This window comes from Leptonychotes weddellii, chromosome 16 (assembly GCF_054177405.1).
Source record: "Leptonychotes weddellii isolate Sample4059 chromosome 16, ASM5417740v2, whole genome shotgun sequence".
NCBI lineage: Eukaryota > Metazoa > Chordata > Mammalia > Carnivora > Phocidae > Leptonychotes > Leptonychotes weddellii.
Window position 1 is genome coordinate 39,541,104 of NC_138384.1, and position 20,248 is coordinate 39,561,351.

Sequence of the window (20,248 nt, forward strand, 5' to 3'; positions counted from 1 at the left end):
AAAGAGAACTATATTCCAGGAATTGTGTTAAGTGTTTCACTGAGGTAGGCATCATTATCACCATTTTACTTTGAGGAAACCAAAAGCTAAGATTAAAGAGCTAATAAATGGCAGAAAAAGAACTGGAATGAGAGTTCTTCCAAATTCAAAATTGGCATTCCATCATTATTTCATTCTATTTCCGTATTATGTAGATGAGAACACTGAGGTTTAGAGACGTCCAGGAATTTTAGATCAAAGTTTGTGAAGGGGCAAAATTATGGGTCTTCTCTGCTTCCTCTCAGATTAATGCTAAATAAATAAAAGCCCCACTGTACCATTCTCCCCCTAGGAACCTTTGAGGAAGGAAATACAAACCAAAGAAAAGAGCCCATGGACAGACTTTTCTATCAAAAGTTGATCAAAAAAATAAAAAGATCAAATGCTGGCCCCTACCATCCAAAGGATGTACCCCACTGACTGAAAAAGCAATTGGCCCTGTTAGGACAAAGGTTATCTGTCTTCTCATGGGGATTCTAGGCTTGGGGAGGAAGAGAAATAAGCCAAAATATTGTTACAAATGAGAAATGTCATTTTATTCAGCACAAGGTAGCAAGTTTCTGGAACTGAATGAGTACAAGTCCTTGTCTAGCCGCACCTTGAAGTGGGGAAAAGGGAAGGAGGCTTAAAATCCATTGCCAGGCTTATTTCCCACCAAGACCCCAAAGTCCTAATGTTAGGCCAAATCATAGAGTAGGAGTAGGGATGTTGGGCGGCTTGTCAATAAAGTAAGAATTGACTTGTGGTAGGTTTTTCCAGGCAAGTTCTAGGAATCCATACTGGGCGATACCCACAGGTTGGATAGTATGCACCCTGCTCTTCCCAGGCAAAGGTACAATGTTATGGAACTTGAGAGGACTTGCAGGGGCATGGGAATGACCCCAAAACAAGCCACAGAACAACCGTTCACCAGGTACCAGATCCTGAGTTTTCAGGGCCTTTTTGTACATGATCTCTTGGGGTTGGAATTCCTCTTTCTGCAGCAACTCTAGTAGAAGCCTCTGGATTTGAGGGGACTTAAATTTGTACAGATCCATGAGTTGGTAAAACTGTTCCATCCAAGCAGTGCTGTCTTTTGCATATTGTTGCTGCATCATCTGCAAAACATGGTACAGTGCCACAAATGTCTCCCATTGAGGCACCTCTTCCTTTTTTTTAGAGATGGGCTGTGCCTTCTTCAACTTGGGCAATGTGAGGGGTCTGTCTTTTCCCTTAAAAGCCCTCAGATCCTTCTGAAACATCAGTGCTAGAGTTTGTTTGTCCACAGAGGCATGGGCACCTGTGAAAATCTCTCTTGCAGCAGGATAGAAATGTTTCATTTCCATCTCTTTGAGAGCATTGGATAGTTGCCTTACCCGTGCACTCCTGTAAGGTTCTCCTAAAAGATGCCAATTTATAGCCTTTGGGACTCGAATCCTCTTGGTGGTTGATGGTAACACCGGTGAAGGTATGGACAGTGTGTCCCTCTTTGCCTTGTGAAATTTGAGGAGCTTTCCCTTATCCCTCAAGGCCTGGAAGTCCTTCTGGAATATCAAGTCCAGGGATTTTTTATCAACAGAGGGATAGACAGTTGGGGGAGCATCTTTTCCGATTGGATAAAGGTGCGGTATCTCCTTAACAGCAGAGGATAATTGTTGTGCCTGCTTCTTCCTGTAGGACTCAGCTAAGAGATGCCAATTGAGAGCTTCTGGGGTTTGAGACCTCCTGGTAGCTGATGGTAACACTGGTTCAACAATAGGGAATGGCTCTAGCCGGCTCTCTTTTTCTTTTCTTCTAATTGGAGGGATCACTTTTAAGTGCACTGGACTCAAAGCATTCTTATGTTGTTGTGATATGTCTGTGTGACTTACCTCGAGGTTCTGCCTTAGGTGTTTAGCAGTGGCTTTAAGATTGCACAGATGCATCCATTTCATGTATCCCTTTGAAGTGAAGTCTCTGAGGAGCTGGTGCAGTCTATGGAAACTGTCCCTGGAAAGCTGCTCTCCTGCTTCCAGTCTTATTAAGGCATTGTTAATCCAGTCCTCATCTGAGAAGCTTGCTTCTGAGTAGCATGGCCTTTCAGCTGGTATAGGAGTAAGGGATGGGGCTGGGGCTGGGGCTGGCCCTGGGACCTGGCCTTCAGTTTTTCTCACTGGAGAATCATGGTACTTAAAGAACCACTTCCACCTGTCACCTTTGGGCCAACGTTCAGGTTTCTGTGATTTCATGATAATATCTGATAAGTGGGACTCTGGCCTGTGGAGGCCTTCTGGAATCTGGGTCTCTAAGCCTATTCTCAAACCCCTCGCTTTCTCCAAGAGCATATCCTCTTGTCTTCCCCAAGAACTTGTCATAGGGTGTGCTCCAAGAAGTTGATTTTCCTGTCCTTCCAAATCCAGATGAACTCTCAACACTTCCAGGGGCATTCTCTCTTTTTCCAAGGCTACTGGGAGTGGTATTTTGAAAGGGCTCTTCAGAACTGTTGGCCACATGACCTTATCCGTACGTGTGGGATCTCTCTTTCCATCAAGCAATCTTTCTTTCTTAAAAGGAATTTCCCTTCTAATTGTACCTTCCCTTTTCTCAGCAAGAGCCTCATCTTCTATTGCTAGCTTCGATAAGCTCACTTCTTCCTTGGAGAGCTCTGTTTTCAATTCTCTCTCTTCTGAGCGTATCACCTCCATAAGTCTGCTCTCCTCGTCCTTCTGCCTTTCCTCCTTTTCCTCCTCCTCCTCCTCTCTTTTCTCTATCTTCTCCATTTCCTCCTCTTCCTCCTCACTCAGGCTCTTCTCCTCCTCCTCATTTAGGCTCTCCTCCTCCTCACTCAGGCTCTCCTCCTCCTCACTCAGGCTCTCCTCCTTCTCCTCACTCAGGCTCTCCTCTTCCTCCTCATTTACACTCTCTTCCTCCCCCTCACTCAGGCTCTCCTCCTCCTCCTCAGTCAAGCTCTCCTCCTCCTCATGTGGGCTCTCCTTTTTCTTCTTACTCAGCCTCTCTTTCTCTTGAGTCAACCTCTTTTCCTTTTTCCTTCTTTGGGTTGAACTCTCTTTCTTATGCTTCTTATCCAAGTTCTCCTCCAATTCCTCTTCACTCAGGCTTGCCTTCTTTTTCTTCTTCCTAATCAAATATTTCCCTTTCTCTCTCCTGGGCAAAATTTCTTCCTCTTCTCCTTCCTCAGTGATGCCCTCCTCCTCTTTCCCCTTCGTTGTTGGACCTTCCTTTATTTCCTCCTCAATCAAACTCTCAGATAAGCCTTCAAACAGGATATCTCTGATATTCTCTAATAAGTACTTTAGCTGAGTTTTTTCTGATTTATTCTTCTCAATTCTCCTTAGAAGTTTCTTTAGCTGCTTTTTTCCTAACAGATTTTGTTCCTGGACTTCCTTTAATATACTTTCTACCTGGACTTTATCTAATAGTATCTTTCCCTGGACCTTCTCTAATAACCTTTGGTTCTCCTCCAAGCTGTCTCTATCAGTCAGTGTTTTCTCTTTGGTGGCCAGTCTGTCATCTTCTACTTTTCTCTCTTCCTGATCCAGCTCCTTCTCTTGTTTCATTATTTCTCTCTCTTCCTTAAAAACTTCCCACCTCTGGCCATCCATTCCACTCTTCCCCATCATAGATGATCTTTCTTCCTCAGGTATTTCTGTTTCTTCCAGTGGTACTATACTTCTTTCTCTAACTATTTTAGGTAGGATCCTCAACAAGTAACTCTCTCTCTTCCTTATATCTTTTAACCTGGAACTAGCCTCTTTTTCTTCGGAACGAATCCCTTTCTCCATATTCAGTTTCCTCATTGCCTGTATTCTCTCCTCTTTGGTTCGTTTCCTTTTTTTCTTGGCAACACCCATCTCCTTGGTCCTAATGTCATAGGCCAGTTCCCTCTCTTCCTGGGACAATTCCTCTTCTTTCATAATTTCTTTCTCTTCCTCAGTTTTTTTCTTTGTCTTAGTTATGCCAATTCCCTCCCTGGCTATTGCCTTTTCTTTCTTATCAATACGCCTCTCTTCCTTGGCCAGTTTACTGTCTTTCTGGGTCAGTCTTTTCGTCAGTACTTTCTCCTGGGACGTTTTCTGCATTTTACCAGCGTGTTCCTCCTCTTCTACAGACAACTTCTCTTTTTCCCAGGCCCATTGTTTTCTTTGATCGCTCTCTTTTTCCTCTTTCCGACGCCATATTCTCTCTTCCTGGGCCTGTTTCTGCTCTTTTAGGGCTAGTTGCTCTTTTTCATGGATCTGTTCTTTTTCATCAATGGATTTCTTATCTTTCCCAACCCATTTCTCCTCTTTCTTAGCTTGTTTCTCTTTTGGGGGGAACACTGTCTCAATTTCCTCTATCTTTTTTTCCTCTTCTGGGATCAGTTTCATTTTTTCTCTGGCCCGTTTTTTTTTCCCCTCAGTCTGTTTCTCCACTTTTCGAGCCATTTTCTCCTCTTTCTGATCCTGTCTCTTTTCTTTCCAGGCCTGTTTCTTTTCTTCCTGTGACCACTTCTCCATTTCCCTAGCCTGTTCCTCCTCTCCTAAGTCAGCTTTCTTTTTTTCCCAGGCCCATTGCCTCTTTTTCTTGGTTGTTTCCTCCTCTTTCTGGGCCCTTCTCTCCTTTTCCACAAGCTTTTCCTCTTCTTCTAGGCCCAGTTTCTTTCTTTTCCGGGCTAACCATCTGTCCTTGGCTTCTTTCTCTTCTTTCTTAGTCTGGTATTCTTTCTCCTGTTTCTCAATTTGTTTTTTCTTTTCTTGGATTTGTTTCTTTTTATAGGCCTCTTTTTTCTCCTTTCCTAACCATTTCTTCTTTTCTGGAGTCAATTTAATTTCTTGCTCTACCAAGCTGCCCCTTTCTGATGCCTGTTTTCCTTCTTCCACAGACAGTCCTTCCTCTTCACTAGACAAATGTTCCTCTTCCTGGGCCAATTTCCCCCTTTCCTGGATCTCTTCCTCAACATGTTTCTCTATACCCTGGATGTGTTTCTTCTTTTTGTGGGACTTTTTCTTCCTGCCTTTAACTTGTTTCTTTAAGTGCAGGATTAGTTCCTCTGCATCCCAGGCCAGTTTCTCTTCTTCCACACCTGGCTGCTTCTCTTCCTCAACCGGCTCCTCCTCTTCCACTCTCAGCTGCTCCTCTTTCTCACCCAGCTCCTTCTCTTCCTCACCCAGCTCCTCTTCTTTCTCACCCAGTTCCTCCTCTTCCTCACAAGGTTCCTCCTCTTTCTCACCCAGCTCCTCCTCTTCCTCTCCCAGCTGCTTCTCTTTCTCACCCAGCTCCTCCTCTTCCTCACTCAGCTGCTCCTCTTTCTCACCCAGCTCCTCCTCTTCCTCTCCCAGCTGCTTCTCTTCCTCACCCAGCTCCTTCTCTTCCTCACCCAGCTCCTTCTCTTCCTCACCCAGCTCCTCTTCTTTCTCACCCAGTTCCTCCTCTTCCTCACCCAGCTCTTCCTCTTCCTGGGACAATTGCCTCTCTCCCCAGATAGGCAACCCCTCTTCCTGGGGCCATATGCCTTCTCCATGGGCCATCATAATCTTCTCCAAGTCCCACTTACCCCTTCTCCAAGTCCCACTTACCCCTGCTCTCCCCTCCTTCCAGGTAACTCTTTTTCTTTCCTTTAGTTTCCCCCCTTTTCTGGTCTCTTTCTTTTCTCCTAAGACTAACTTCCGCTCTTCCTGGGTTAATTTCTCTTGTGGGGAAGCCACTATTTTTTCTTCCCAAGCTATTTTTTCTTCCTGATGGGTCAGTTTCTCCTTTCCCTGCATTAATTTCTTCTTTGGCATACTCAGTTTCCTTTCTTCCTCAGATGTTTTCCCTTCTTGCTTGGCCAGTTTCCTTTCTTCTTTTTTAAATTTCCTTTTCTCTAAGGCTAGTTTATCTAAGAAAGCAACTTTCGTTTTCTTCATTTGAGAAAATGCCTTGTCCTTCTTTAATGCTTTTTTGCCCCTTTGTCCTCTCAATTCTGTCCCTTCTTCCTCCACAACCTCTATATCCGCCTTTTCAGTTATAATGGATGGTTGTTCTACCACTTGTTCATCCAATTCTGATGAGTCCTTTAGAAGGGGGCAGATCTCTTGGAAGAGTTCCCAGTTGGGCTCTTGGGGACCAAGCATCACCTGAGCCAAGTCCACCAATTCTTGACCCAGATCTCTTAACATTCCTGGATGGGAATTTGCTATCCTTGAGGTGACAAGATAGCAAATGTCATCCCGCCAAGACCTGGTATCTGATCTACCCACGCGTCCAGGCATACCAGCCAAACCTCGGTCACTCTTTCCATGTTTCTTCCTTGTATATTTTTCTTGCTCAGTAATCTGCATGACTTTTTTCTTGGGCTCTTCTGCAGTTGTCTTTGAAATATCCTTCAAGTCTTTTTCCTGTTTCAACTTCGCAGCTACTTTTTCACGGCTTTTTTCCAGTGCCCTTTTCCAAAGCCTACTCATAAGTTCTTGTCTTTCCACCTGAGGGAACACCTCTCCATAATCTTTCATGCCACGTTGATCTATGGCCTTCATAACCTCTATGACCTCCATGTGGCTTCCTCCTTCTCCTTCGTGTCTTTCCACCTGAGGGAACACCTCTCCATAATCTTTCATTACACGTTGACCTATGGCCTTCATAACCTCTGTGACCTCCATGTGGCCTCCTCCTTCTCCTTCGTGTCTTTCCACCTGAGGGAACACCTCTCCATAATCTTTCATGCCACGTTGATCTATGGCCTTCATAACCTCTGTCACCTCCATGTGGCCTCTTCCTTCTGTGGCTTCCATCACAACCTCCTCTGACTCAGCATCCTCTTGAGATTTGGCTGGGCTGAAAGTACTTAATCGCAGTTTAGGCTCTAAGGTAACATCCCTGGTGTCAATCTGCTCTGATTGCCTGGCCTCTCTTTGTTCATCTTCATCCTTTGAAGGCACCAACATAGAGCTAAATTTTATAAACTCTGCCTGTCTTAGCTTTCTGGAAACTCTCAGGTCCTTTTTAACTGCAGAGATATTGGGAGAAAAATAGTTAAGAAAAAACAGAAGTTCTGAGTGATATCCTTTGTAATATCTAGTCCAATGAACAGCCATAAGAGGTACAAAGGCAAAGGGGACTGAGGCTTTATGGTACAGAAATGCTTGCCATTTTATCCCAGCTTTCATATCCTAAAGAAATAAGACGTTGGTATTTGTTGTGGTATATGTGTTTCTTTCCCAGGAAGGTTATTTTCTGTGGAAAAGAATCTCTTTATGTAATTATGTTCCCACTGGTATCATTTTGGATACCCTGGCCTTACTGACCCTGTCTTTTGGTACCCTGAGGTGGGACCCAAATATACCCCATATATTACCCCATACATACTAAACTCTCTTCTTCTGCATGGAGCACTGGGTGTTATGCACAAACAATGAATCATGGAACATTTCATCTAAAACTAATGATGTAATGTATGGGGATTAACATAAGAATAAAAAAAAATTAAAAACAAAAACAAAAACATACTAAACTCTCTTCTTTTTGCTTGAACATATGTCTTTCTTTTCTTTGGTTTGGTGATCTCTTCAGGTATGACTATTTGTTTGACAAGGGTCTCAGGTTTACCAGCCATTGATATGTCTAAAAAAAAAGTAGGTTGTTGGTCTCTATATGACAAAGTCAGGTTTTCATTTAGCTGCTGCTCCACCTGAGTAAGCAGGCACTGGATATCTTTAGCTTGGATCCCCAGCAGCTGGTCCAGAGAGGTTTCTCCAATAAATTCCCACCTACAAAAGTCAAGGAAAGAAGGATGACACCAAGCCAGTGATAAAACAAGATTTGATGAAGGAGGAGGAGGAGGAGTGAAGGAAAGGAGAGAGACAGGGAGGAGGAGAAGGAGAAATTACAATTGAAGAGACAGGGATAAAGTAGCCATTAGGACAGAGTAGTCTGAAGTAAAGGATGGGTAAAAAGAAATAATCAAATATAGCAAGGAATAGAATTGCCAGATACAAGATGCTTTTTTGGTTGGAAAATTTGTGGACTTGAGTCTTGAGGAGTCTTAAGGAAGTGAAGAAGTGACGGAAGGGCAGGCTAATCAATGGTTAGAAGAAGAGGGGTAGGCACCGGAGAAAAAAAGCAAATAGAAAAAAAAGAACATAGTGTGTGGGGGGGGAAGAATAGAAAGAGAGTTGTGTAAAAAGGGAATAAGTTGTATAAAAAGAGAATAAGAGAAAAAGGTTAGGAACTAGAAGAAACAGAAGGGGGAAAACCACTACCCAACTTACTGCATTTCTTGGAACGTGTCTCGTTTCTTCAGCAGGCCTACCAGCATAGTCTTAGTTTGGATGCCTGTGACTCTTATCATAAGGTATAAGGCCTTAGCCCTCACATTTTCATCACTGTCCATCAATCCCATAGCCAGTGGCACAGCAAAGAGATGGCTCAGGACACCTAGCCTCTCCAACCCCTCCCAGGCTAGCTCACGGATGCATGGATTGGGATGAACTCTATCTTCCATTAGGCGACAGGCAGCCTCAGAGCACAATCTTGGAGATACCTGGTAAGTGGCAAAAATTTGTGCCAGGACACTAATATATGTCTTGTATTGATCTATAGAACAGTAAATTGTGAGGTTGAGGATGGCCTCGATTAAATTATTTATAATTCCTTCATCAAATTTTCTTCCTGTCCAATTTCGGTTCATTATGCTTACTAGAACATCATAGAAAGTTCGTTTCCACTTCTTGGATTTATCCCTCTCTCTTCTCATTGAGATGTTCTCTTCTAGTACAGGCATAGGTGACAGTGTCTGGCATCTGATGAGTTTGGTCATGTCCCAGTCTTTATCTTGGTACAGATCATAGCGTAAGAAGATTGGGGTGCCATCAGGCCAAAGGCGGGCACGGATAACTGAGTTGGGGATGTAGCCATCAGGAGCAAAGGGCCATTGCCGCCCTTTACCAAAGAAGCAACATAATATATGGTAGGGGTTCAATCCATCCCAGCCAGCAAGCTGTAACTGAGCAGGAACCAAGTGTCGGGGATGATTATGCTTGGGGTCAAAAGCAATATTCTTATCCTCCCAAAAGTGTGATTTGGGTTCCACATGAATCAGAGTGGACATATGTCTCTCTTCCTCTACAACATGCGGCACAGTATTGTCAAAGGCAATGACCCGTTTGTTAACAAGGGCCTCTAGTCCCTGTAATTCCTGCAGCCCTTGTCCAAGGTAGACAAATTTGGGTACAAATACTCTTTCAAAAGAAAAGAAGAAGCTAGGCAGGAAGGGTTTAGGGACTTCTTGTATATCGTCTGCACTGCTTAGGATAGCTAGGTGAATCAGCTGAGCAGGAGGGAGCAATTTTAAGCAGGATACCAGGTAAAGACTCTGGTTGAAAGTCAAAAGCAGGTCACCCCGATTATTGGCAAAGCAGAGTGGGCCAAAATGCAATGCTGAATCCAACTCAGTTATGAGTCTACCATGGAAATCCCAGATCCGGACTGAGCCATCAGTGCCCCCTGTGACAAAAAGTTTCAGGGAAGAGCAGACATCAAATGAAGTGATGTCACACTGGTGCAGGCATTTTGTCTCTTTGTCTCTAACAGACCTTTGTTTTGATTCTGAAGATTTCAGAAAATCTTGGTAGTGCCAGAGACGCCAGCAGTGGTTCTCAGTGATGGCACCCACAGAACCTGGCAAGAGGATCACGTGTGTTAGGGGGCAAGCACAGAGAATTTTGCTTATGGGCTGCAGGATTACCTTGTTTTTCTGAAGCACAGCTTCTGTCAGGTGTATAGTATTATCCATGCCATAGGAACAGAGTAAGGAGATTTCCTGAGGACCTTCTAGGGTAGACAGTGCCAAAACTGCCCCAGAGTGAACAGTCTTTTCTATTCGAGCACAGCTATAGTGGGAGAGGATTCTCACAATGCCACTGTCATGCCCACAGAACATCAATCCTACTAGGCCCATACCCAAATGGGACTGCCCATAGGCCAGGCACCTTACTTTATCCCCAGAGTTTACTGAAGTGCATACCAGATACTTGGCCATGCAAGGAGAGCGCGTTGCATCAAACACCAGCACCTCTGAACTGCCTGTTGCCACAAAGAGCTCTTCTTTGTCTGAGTCATAGGCCCAAGCTACGGCCTTATCCATGACAAGTAGAGGCCAGGTGATAACCAGGAGATCTCCTGTTACTGGAGACAAGAAGCGCAATAAACCATCCTTAGTAGCACACAGGATCCGAGTCCAATTACGGCCACAGCAGACCCGCTGCACCTGCTCAGGAGCAGAACCACAGACATTGAAGAGGCTATAAAAATATGGTAGGTGGTGCAATGAGAAAGTGTGGGTAGTCTGGCAGAAAAAAGTGGTGTTATCAATAAACTGCAGTTGCTGCAAATCCTCATCAATATCCAGCTGCCGCAGCAAGTTCCCAAAGGCAAGATTCCATTCCCTTATAATGCCTTCTCGGCCTGCTGTTAGTAAGGTGTAGGTCTCTGGCCGGCTGTAAACACATATCACTGATGAAGAATGGGCTTGGAAGCTGTGGAGGAAGTTACCCTGGTCTAGACCCCAAGCATGGATCTCTCCATCCTTGTTTCCAGCATAGAAATAGCCCTGAGAGACACAAGTGAAGGAGCAGGTGATAGAAGAGCCACTGGCTGTGGGAGTGAACTTTTTTACCTCTTTCAGCTGGCCCTGACCCTGGTGGGTGAAGACCCTCACCTTATTCTCACAAAGAGCCAGGAGGGAGCCCTGGGGGCTGTTCAGGGAAAAGCCCTGTACAAACTCATGATCAGACATGAGCACTGTTTGTGCCATCTGGAGGCCCCTGCCGTTTGGTAAGATAAGCCAGGTAACCACAGCCCCCAGGGTACCAGAGAGCAGTATCTCAGCTTCTGAGTCATAGCAGAGGCAGCTGATGGAGAAACGACAGGGCACTGTGCCCAGAGATATGAATGCTTGATGGTGATCTCCGAAGAGCCGCAGGCGCATGTCACCACAGTAAGCAATTAACATGTGGTAGGAACCTGTGTGGACCATTGCTTCAATGGGTGGCACTTGATCCATCACAGGAAACTTCATCTTCTCTATCATTCCTCCCATTTCTGTATCTTTCTTCTGTACCCAAAGTACTGCCTGGAAGAGGATGAGAAATGAAAACCTGACCATGGAGGCAGATTATCTCCCAAGAGTGAGGGGTAGGAAGGGTTGAATGTTTAGATACCTGTTCCCCCTGTAAGACTAAGGAAAGACTGAACAGCTTGATTTGGGGAGTTTCCTGGTACTGGGATTCGGGTATGTAATAGAAACACAATGATTAAGGCTCTTTCTTTGGCCTTCAGTCTGCTTTCTGGGGAATATGAATTCTCTGGACCTGATGACTAGAGGTGAAAAAAGATCACTGCATCCAGGTCAGACTGGGTTATGGAGATGGATATTAAAATGAGCTAACTCAGAATCAATCTCATCATTCTGATATGAGGGCAGTTGAGGTATGATGCTTGTAAAGTGAATTAAGAAGGAAAAAAAATGAGGTAGCTTTACCTGTATTTGTTTTGAATGTGGTTCCACCCAGTTTAAGGACACAAAATAGTTGACATCGATGGCATAGAAAGAGATGAAAGGCTTGCTCTGGGGATGGTGAGGCTCCTGGTATAGAGTCTTAGGCCAGTCACTCAATACAATCACATCATTCTTTGGTTTTTCATCAGCCTGAGAGAGAAGAGTGGCCTGAGCTAAAAGGCCTGAGTACCCACTCACTCATTCATTTGGTAAATATTTATTGAGGATTAGTGGACATCTGTTGTTTTTTAGCTAACCAACATTTATTCACCCTACTACTGGAAAGTACTATTTGGGGGAGTCATCTCTCCCTCACCCTCACCCACATCTTAATTCAAAGTACCTCCCAGCCTTTCTCAACCAAGTTTCCATAAGAAGTAAGCCCTAATATCCTAAAGTATCAATTTTACATAAGGCATTAATTTCTCCCCTATGCATCTAGAATGCTACTAGTTATGTACCATCCTTAAGAGAAGTAAGAAAATAGCCCCTCAAATAATTTTGTTTTCCATGGTTTAGATGAGGAAAATTTGAGAAAGGCTGATATGTTCTATGGGAACATAGGGATATGATGCTGAGTAAAAGAGACATGGCCTTAGTTTTCAGAAGATAAGAGTCCAGTGGGGGAAACAGGCATTATATAAACAACTAACAAATGTCTGTCTGTACAAAACAAATAAGTACTTCAAAAGAAAGGAATACAATCCTATATGAGTATGACAGAGGAATCCAACCTTGGCAAATATCTCCCACCTGTCACAGTTGGAACAACTCTTCAAAGCTCCTGCCTATACACAAAGGACCAATCCTGTCACCATCACACTTCATGATACACTGCCTATGACTGCCTATGAAACTCATACTTCACAGACATAGAACGCCCACCATGTGGGCATTAGAGCTAGACCCTTTGGCATGCACCTTTCACTATTCTTATTTGCATCCAAGGAAAATGTGTGCTATTCACAACATGGAGTTAACTGTGCTTCAGCTCTAACATTCTGTGTTCTGACCCAGTGGGGTGTGTGTGTGTGTGTGTGTTGTATTAAGGGAGATATATGCCTTTTAACATGATACACAGTAGAATATGTACAACACACACTATCTTCTTGTGACATAGTATATATCTAGGATGTAAATACATGAACTTCCTCATACTAATTAGCCAAAACTGAGGCTCGTAAAATCTACTTTTGAGGTCCCTCATCTCAGCAGATGCTTGTGCTACACTGTGTCTTGAACAATGCTCCATGACTCTAACTCTCCGAGTTTCTCTGCATCCACAAAGGATTTGAGACTATACTGAGGCCATTATCTGCAAGTTACAATCTCTCTTCTCTTTCTATTTCTCATATTCAGATCTTTGTGTATACTGAGAGAATACAGAATACAGAGAACTTCCACTGTCATTGCTGGTTCAGTGACAGCAGCAGAGTTGAGAGAAAGGACACTGGTATCTGAGCTCTTAATCTCCCATCCCTCTTCATTGAATCTGAAAAGTCATTTACATACCCTTTATTCCATTAATCACCATTCCTCTTCTCCTTTCCAGACTTTATGCACACACAGTTCGCTCACTTACTCAACAGTATCAATGCTTTTCTCAGGAAGACTCTAAAAGACTAACACTAGGGCGCCTGGGTGGCTCAGTTGGTTAAGCGACTGCCTTCGGCTCAGGTCATGATCCTGGAGTCCCGGGATCGAGTCCCGCATCGGGCTCCCTGCTCGGCGGGGAGTCTGCTTCTCCCTCTGACCCTCCCCACTCTCATGTGCTCTCTCTCATTCTCTCTCTCAAATAAATAAATAAAATCTCTAAAAATAAAAAAATAAAAAATAAAAAAAAAATAAAAGACTAAGACTATCTTAAACCCAAGCCATGTATCTGTGCCTGGAAGTACTATTGCCAACTCTATATCAATCCCCCTCCTTCCTCATCCCCCTCCTTCCATCCCAACAAAACTCAGATCTTGTTTAGGATGATCATGGACCGAGAGATTCTGGCAATATAGAGTGGCTCTGTGGTACTCCAAGGCTGGCACAGCTCTGTACTTTCTGGCCTTTTCCTCTCTTCTACCTACTTGCAATAAAGCTGGTACCTGGAAGTGCAGGAACTATCTTGTAACCTTAAGATGATAAACTAAAATATTTTTTTAAAGATTTTTTTTTTTTTGACAGAGAGAGAGACAGCGAGAGAGGGAACACAAGCAGGGGGAGCGGGAGAGGGAGAAGCAGGCTTCCCGCAGAGCAAGGAGCCCGATGCGGGGCTCGATCCCAGGACCCTGAGATCATGATCTGAGCCAAAGGCAGACGCTCAACGACTGAGCCACCCAGGCACCCCGATAAACTAAAATATTAAGGATGGTGTGAAAAGAAAGAAAAAGAACATGGGTCCTTGACAACATGTAAGACAAAGGCACCTCCTGCTTGTTTAATCCATGTGAGTCCGTTTTTTGTTTTGTTTTGTTTTTTGGGGTTTTTTGCAGCAGAATGTCTTTTAATTATAATTGTTATCATCTGAATCTAGAAGGAAGAGTTGTTTATGGGTATGGGAGGGCTCTTCCAAAGAACATGCTCACATGTTACCCATGCCACAGGCTGCCTTGGCAGGGATATTTAGTACAAGCCCACTATGTGCATATCTCTTATACACATCACCTTTATATCCTTCAGGGTATTATTTATGAGGAATTTCAAGTCCTTCCACTGAGGAATAAGTCTCGGTGAAGGTGACATCTTTGTAATGTTCCAGTTCTTTATAGACATCATGGATTACAGAACCTGTGGAAGGTAAAAATGACTTAATCACAACATCTGATGTTAGACTGGAAATCAAGGAAATTGAGAGAGGGAACAACAGGAAAAGAGAGCGTATTAGAAACAGAAGAAACTCTCTTATTTCAGAAAGATCGGAGTGACAATGAACTACTGACACTTGCAAAAACATGGATGAATCTCAAAAACATTATAGTGAGGAGAAGCCAGACACCAAAGAGCACATACTATATGATTCCAATTTTATAAAATTCTAGAAAAGAGTCATCTAACCCATAGGGACAGAGCAAATCAGTCATTACCTGGGGCTGAGAGATTGGGAGATTCCTGAGAAGGAGTAAAAGGGAACTTCTTTTTTTTTTTTTTTTTTTAAGATTTTTTATTTATTGGGGTGGGGGGAGAGAGAGAAGGAAAAGGAGCAAGAGGGAAGGAGATACACCACAGAGCATACCAACAATTCTCTCTAAAGAAATCATCATATAAAATCTAGACCTGAGAGGCCAATGAGCTAAGGGTCACAAAAATCTCTTCCACACTCTTAGCATGCTCTGCATAGTTTATCTGACATTTGTTGTTCTCTAATGAAATTCCCAGCATACTGAAATTCACATTTAATATCCTGTTATATGTGTATATTAAAAATTCTAGGGGTTGGGTCACTTGGATGGCTCAGTCAGTTAAGTGCCTGACTTCATTTTGGCTCAGGTCATGATCTCAGGGCCATGAGATCGAGCCCCACCTCAGGCTCTGCACTGGGTGTGGAGCCTGCTTGGGATTCTCTCTCTCTCTTTTTGCCCCTCCCCCACTTGCTTGTGTGCATGCACAGTCTCTTTAAAAAAATCCTAGGGGTACCTGGGTGGCTCAGTAGGTTAAGTATTGGACTCTTGATTTTGGCTCAGGTCATGTCAGGGTCGTGAGATCAAGCCCCATGTCAGGCTCTGGGCTCTGCACTGAGCATGGAACCTTCTTGAGATTCTTTCTCTCCTTCTCCCTCTGTCCCTTCCCACTGCACTCTCTCCCTCTCTCTCAAAACAAAAAAGAGGCTAAGGAATAGGGGCCCCTGGCAGGCTCAGTCAGTAGAGCATGCAGCTCTTGATCTCAAGGTTGTGAGTTCAAGCCCCACATTGGTTGTAGAGCTTACTTAGAAAAAAAGTGCTAAGGAAGAAATCTACCCTCTACTTGCTAGAAGGGATGCTGCTCAATTCATGACTTGCTTAATAAAGCAAATTAGATTTTAAAATTGAAAAAAATACTAAGGAAACTACCAAAAAGAAAGAAACAAACAGAATGTATGATTTAGCCAGTTGAAGGAAGGGATAAGAATAAAGGAAATACATATACATACATATGTATACATAAGAATAAAGGAAATACAATATGTATTTCCTTCTATGATGAAACATAACAAGAAAAAAAGAGGTATGATAAATAGAAATAGAATGAGAGAAACAAGTCTAAATATGTCATGATAATAACAAATACAGACTAAACCCATTAGAAGACAAATTTTCAGTTAGATCTTTTAAATGAATAAAATATAGTTGCATGCTGTTAATAAGGACAAATCTAAAATGTAAGAACCTAGAAACGTTAAAGTATCATTATTTCCAAGGCCTTCTGTTCTGAAAATCACCTAAAAGCAGTAAGGAGAACGAAAAGATCTTTGCAAACACAACTTCAGTAGAACCAGGAGATAAGTATAATCTATAGATAACAAATTACATGTAAGGGCTGAGAAAAGCAGTGAAATCAGTGGCAATTATGACAAAAGAATTGGAAATAAGAAACTATGGAGAGAATTATGAGCAGAAAGAGGGACAAACAGAGGCACATCTAAAAAAACACCAAGAAAATAAAATTTCCTAAAGGTGAGAGACCCACCACCAGGTGAGAATCTATACTCCTACTTGTAACTACAACTGGAAGAAACTGGGAGGCAAAAGTAGAGGAAGCAGAGCTGCTAATGTTCTAACTCAGACAATGATGTGCAAAAAAAAAAAAAAAAAAAAGGAAATAGTACTATATTAATCCAAAAAGAACTATGAAGGAAAAGAGTAAACAAAAAATGAATATATGAAGAGCATTCAGTAGAAAACTGCTACAATGGATTAGATAAAACTTATAACTAAGTATTTTGTCATGAATGGGAAAAAATTAATTGCCTCTAAGATGGAAGGTCACAAAGCAAAAATGCAAGAATTCAGGAAAGAGTGAAACATCAGAATAAGATCAAAGGTGAATAGGCAGAAATGGAAAAAAATGAATTTGGATCCCTATCTCACACCATATACAAAAATTAGCCCCAGAGTACCTAAAGGTAAGAACTAAAACTCTAAAACCTTTTATTTTTTTAAGATTTTATTTATTTATTTGATAGAGAGAGATACACAGCGAGAGAGGGAACACAAGCAAGGGGAGTGGGAGAGGGAGAAGCAGACTTTCCGCGGAGCAGAGAGCCCGATGTGGGGCTCGATCCCAGGACCCTGGGATCAATGACCTGAGCCAAAGGCAGACGCTTAATGACTGAGCCACCCAGGTGCCCCTCTGAAACCTTTTAGAAGAAAACATAGGTATAAATCTGACCTTGGTGTAAACAATGGTTTCATAGAGATGACCTTTAAACCACAAACAACCAAAAGAAACAATAAAGATAAATTGGACTTCATCAAAAAATTTGTAGATCAAAAGACACTATCAAAAAAGTAAAAAGACAGATAGCTGCTTCCTGGAGACCACAGGTGTAGAAACAAGTGCCACACCTCAAGTCAGAAGGGCTTCTGAAGCCAGCAGGCTATCTATGTCTTCTTACATATAGTGAAAGGGTCATCCTTTGAGACCCCGACCAAGGAAAGGCTCAGCTACTGACATGCTGGGAACAGATGGACTACAGGCTCCAATTTACCTCTTCCCACAAATTCCTCAGCATCTCTCCTACATCCTGGTCAGCTTCTACAGCAAGTGTGATGTTGCTCATTTCCTCATCAACACAGCCTCATTGCTCAATGTACTGCTGCCTAATTTGCCCCAATTCCATGGGGTTCATCTCTTTGGCATCAACAAATACTGAGAGTTGGGGCTGGAGATGACACCAGACCAAAGGGCTGTAACATCCTTTCCTTCTCCATACTGTCTTTTGTATCTTGAAAGCCTGAGAACTGTACAACCTTTCCCAAATTACCAAGAAGAGAACAGTCTGGAAAATCCATAGGCCCAGCCCTGCTAAGAGCAGGTTTCTTTGAATCAGGAAATGTGGGAAAGATAAGGGCCAAATCTCTCCTCCACAGCAGGAAGCCATGTTTAGGCAGCTTGTTTGGTGATTAAGTTTTTCCAGATCTTCCACCCCCACTACCTTCCAGATGTTTTGCTATACATTTTCCTTACAATAAAAAAAAGTAAAAAGACAACCTAAAAATGGGAGAAAATATTTGCAAATCATCTCTTTGGTAAGGGTACACTACCTAGAGTATGTAAAGAACTGTTACAACTGAACAATAAAAAGACAAATAACCTCAATTAAAAATAGGCTAACAATTTGAAAAAACATTTCTCCAGAGAAGATATACAAATGGCCGATACCTACGTGAGAAGATGCTCAACATCATTAGTCATTAGGGTAATGAAATCAAAATCATAATGAGATACCACTTCACATCCATTAGGATGACTATAATTTTTTAAAAGATTTTATTTTTAAGTAATCTCTACATCCAACATGGGGCTCAAGCTCATAACCCCAAGATCAAGAGTCACATGCTTCACTGACTGAGCCAGCGAAGTGCCTCTAGGATGGCTATAATTTTTAAAAATGGAAAATCAAAGATGTTGACAAGGTTATGGAGAAATTGGAATCAAATTGTCAAAACTTGGAAGTAATTAAGATGTCCTTCAGTAGGTGAATGGATAAACTGTGGTACATCCAGACACTGGAATATTACTTAGGGCTAAAAAGAAGCCATGAAAAGACATGGAGGAACCTTAAATGCATATTACCAAGTGAAGGAAGCCAATCTGAAAAGGCTACATACTGTATGATTCCAACTGTATGACATTCTCAAAAAGTCCAAAACAATGGAGACAATAAAAAGATTATCAGGGTTGGGGTGTGGCAGAGATGAATAGGCAGAACATAGAGGATTTTTAGGGCAGTAAAAATATTCTATGATATTATAATTAATGGATATAGGTCATCATACTTTTGTCCAAACCCATAGAATGTACAATACCAAGAGTGAACCGTAAGGTAAACTATGGATTTTGGGTGATTATGATGTGTCAATGTAGGTTCATCCTTGGTAAAAATGTACCATTATGGGGGAGCCTGGGTGGCTCAGTCGGTTGAGCATCCAACTCTTGGTTTCAGCTCAGGTCATGATCTCAGGGTTGTGGGATCAAGCCTCATGTCGGGCTCTGCACTCAGTGGGGAGTCTGCTGGAGATTCTCTCTCTCCTCTCCCTCTGCCCCCCACTCTCTCTCTAAAATAAATAAATAAATCTTTTTCAAAATGTACCATTATGGTGAGTGATGATAATAGGTGAGTGATGATGATATGCATGTGTGGAGGCAGGGAGTATAAAAGAGATCTCTGTAATGTCCTGTCAAAAAGTGCTCTTAAAAAATAAAACCTTTAAAAAATACATCTTCACTCAAAAACTTGTACATGAATGTTCATAATAGCCCACAAGTAGAAACAAATCTAAATGTCCATCAACTGATGAATGGTTACACAAAATTTGATACATATAGAATGGAATGTTATTCAGCCATACAAAGGAATGAAGTACTGGTACCTGCTACAGTGTGGATGAACCTTGAAAATACTATGCTAAGTGAAAGCCTCCAGACAGTGGATAACTACACAAAAGCTAATTATACAATGAATTTCAAATGTGAAATTCTGAGTTATGTGGACATGAGTACTTGCCCTAATATTCCATATACTTTTCTGCAATGTCTCTAAATTGAAAACAAATTACAGCTGTACCAAATGTTAAGGACAGCAGTGTATAATAAGGATAGATAACAATAGGAACTGACTCCAAGGCCCGAAGAAGATGTTTGCTTCACACATTGAGATAGGAACCTTCAGAGGATATGCAGCTTTCCTAGAACATCAGTGGTATTTGTTTGTTTGTTTTCCCACAAGGAGGAACCCTTTACAAGGCAGATACTTGTGACTAGAGGGACTCAGGTGAAAGTTCTGGAGTGAAAAAAGTTTCTCCAGAGCTAAGGGGAACCCGCCTATACTAAGGGCCTACTATATGTAAAGCATTACACATATATCTGAATCCATCCTATCTTCCAATAGAGATACGAGAAGGGCATTATGGTAGGCAGAATGGCCTCATAAAGATGTCCATGACCTGATCCCTGGAACCTGCAAATATGTTAAATTACATGGCAAAAAGTTATGCAGATGTAGTTAAGGTTAGGGATTTTGAAATAGGGAGATTGTCTTGGATTATGGGTGGGGAGGGAAATGGAATCTTATTCCATGAATCCTTTAAATCAGAAAACTTTCTCCAGTTGCAATCAGAAGGAGGTGGCACAAGAGGAAGCAGAGGGTAGCTGGCAAAAGGAGAAGTCGGAGAGATTCTAAGGGTAAGAAGGATTTGATGTGCCATTGCTTGTTCTGAGATGTAGAGGCCCGTGCAAGAACTGGAGAAAGGCCTCTAGGAGCAAAGGACAACCTCCAGCTGAAAGCTAGCAAGGAAACAGACACCTCAGTTCTGCAATCTCATGAAACTGAATTTTTTTTTTTTTTAAAGATTTTATTTATTTATTTGAGAGAGAGAGACACAGCGAGAGAGGGAACACAAGCAGGGGGAGTGGGAGAGGGAGAAGCAGGCTCCCCGCAGAGCAGGGAGCCCGATGTGGGACTCGATCCCAGGACCCTGGGATCATGACCTGAGCCGAAGGCAGTCGCTCAACTGACTGAGCCACCCAGGC

The 20,248-nt window shown here is 42.5% G+C and overlaps 1 protein-coding gene across 1 annotated transcript; it reads right to left on the reverse strand.

Moving 5' to 3' along the window:
* Window positions 1–725: 725 nt before the first annotated feature.
* Window positions 726–17,276, reverse strand: LOC102729217 (WD repeat-containing protein 87). The gene is made up of 10 exons (XM_081807588.1): window positions 17,205–17,276; window positions 11,513–11,680; window positions 8,244–11,104; window positions 7,508–7,742; window positions 5,916–6,902; window positions 4,839–5,024; window positions 4,103–4,319; window positions 3,233–3,775; window positions 1,783–2,461; window positions 726–1,497 (listed from the first exon to the last, which is right to left on the reverse strand). Exons 1-10 carry the CDS (start codon window positions 17,274–17,276, stop codon window positions 726–728), a joined length of 6,720 nt encoding a protein of 2,239 aa, XP_081663714.1.
* Window positions 17,277–20,248: the final 2,972 nt, after the last annotated feature.

Bases quoted from the DNA above. Each gene is read 5' to 3' on its own strand.
- LOC102729217 (XM_081807588.1), bottom strand. From the start codon at position 17,276: ATGAGCAACATCACACTTGCTGTAGAAGCTGACCAGGATGTAGGAGAG. The intron at 4,320-4,838 runs GTAGAGCAAGAA...CCCCCAAAAGAG, and splicing joins CATCAGAAAGGGGCAGCTTG to AAACAAGCTAAGAAAGAGGA. The intron at 1,498-1,782 runs ATTCCCTATTGT...AAAGAGGGACAC, and splicing joins AAAGAGAGCCGGCTAGAGCC to ACTGTCCATACCTTCACCGG.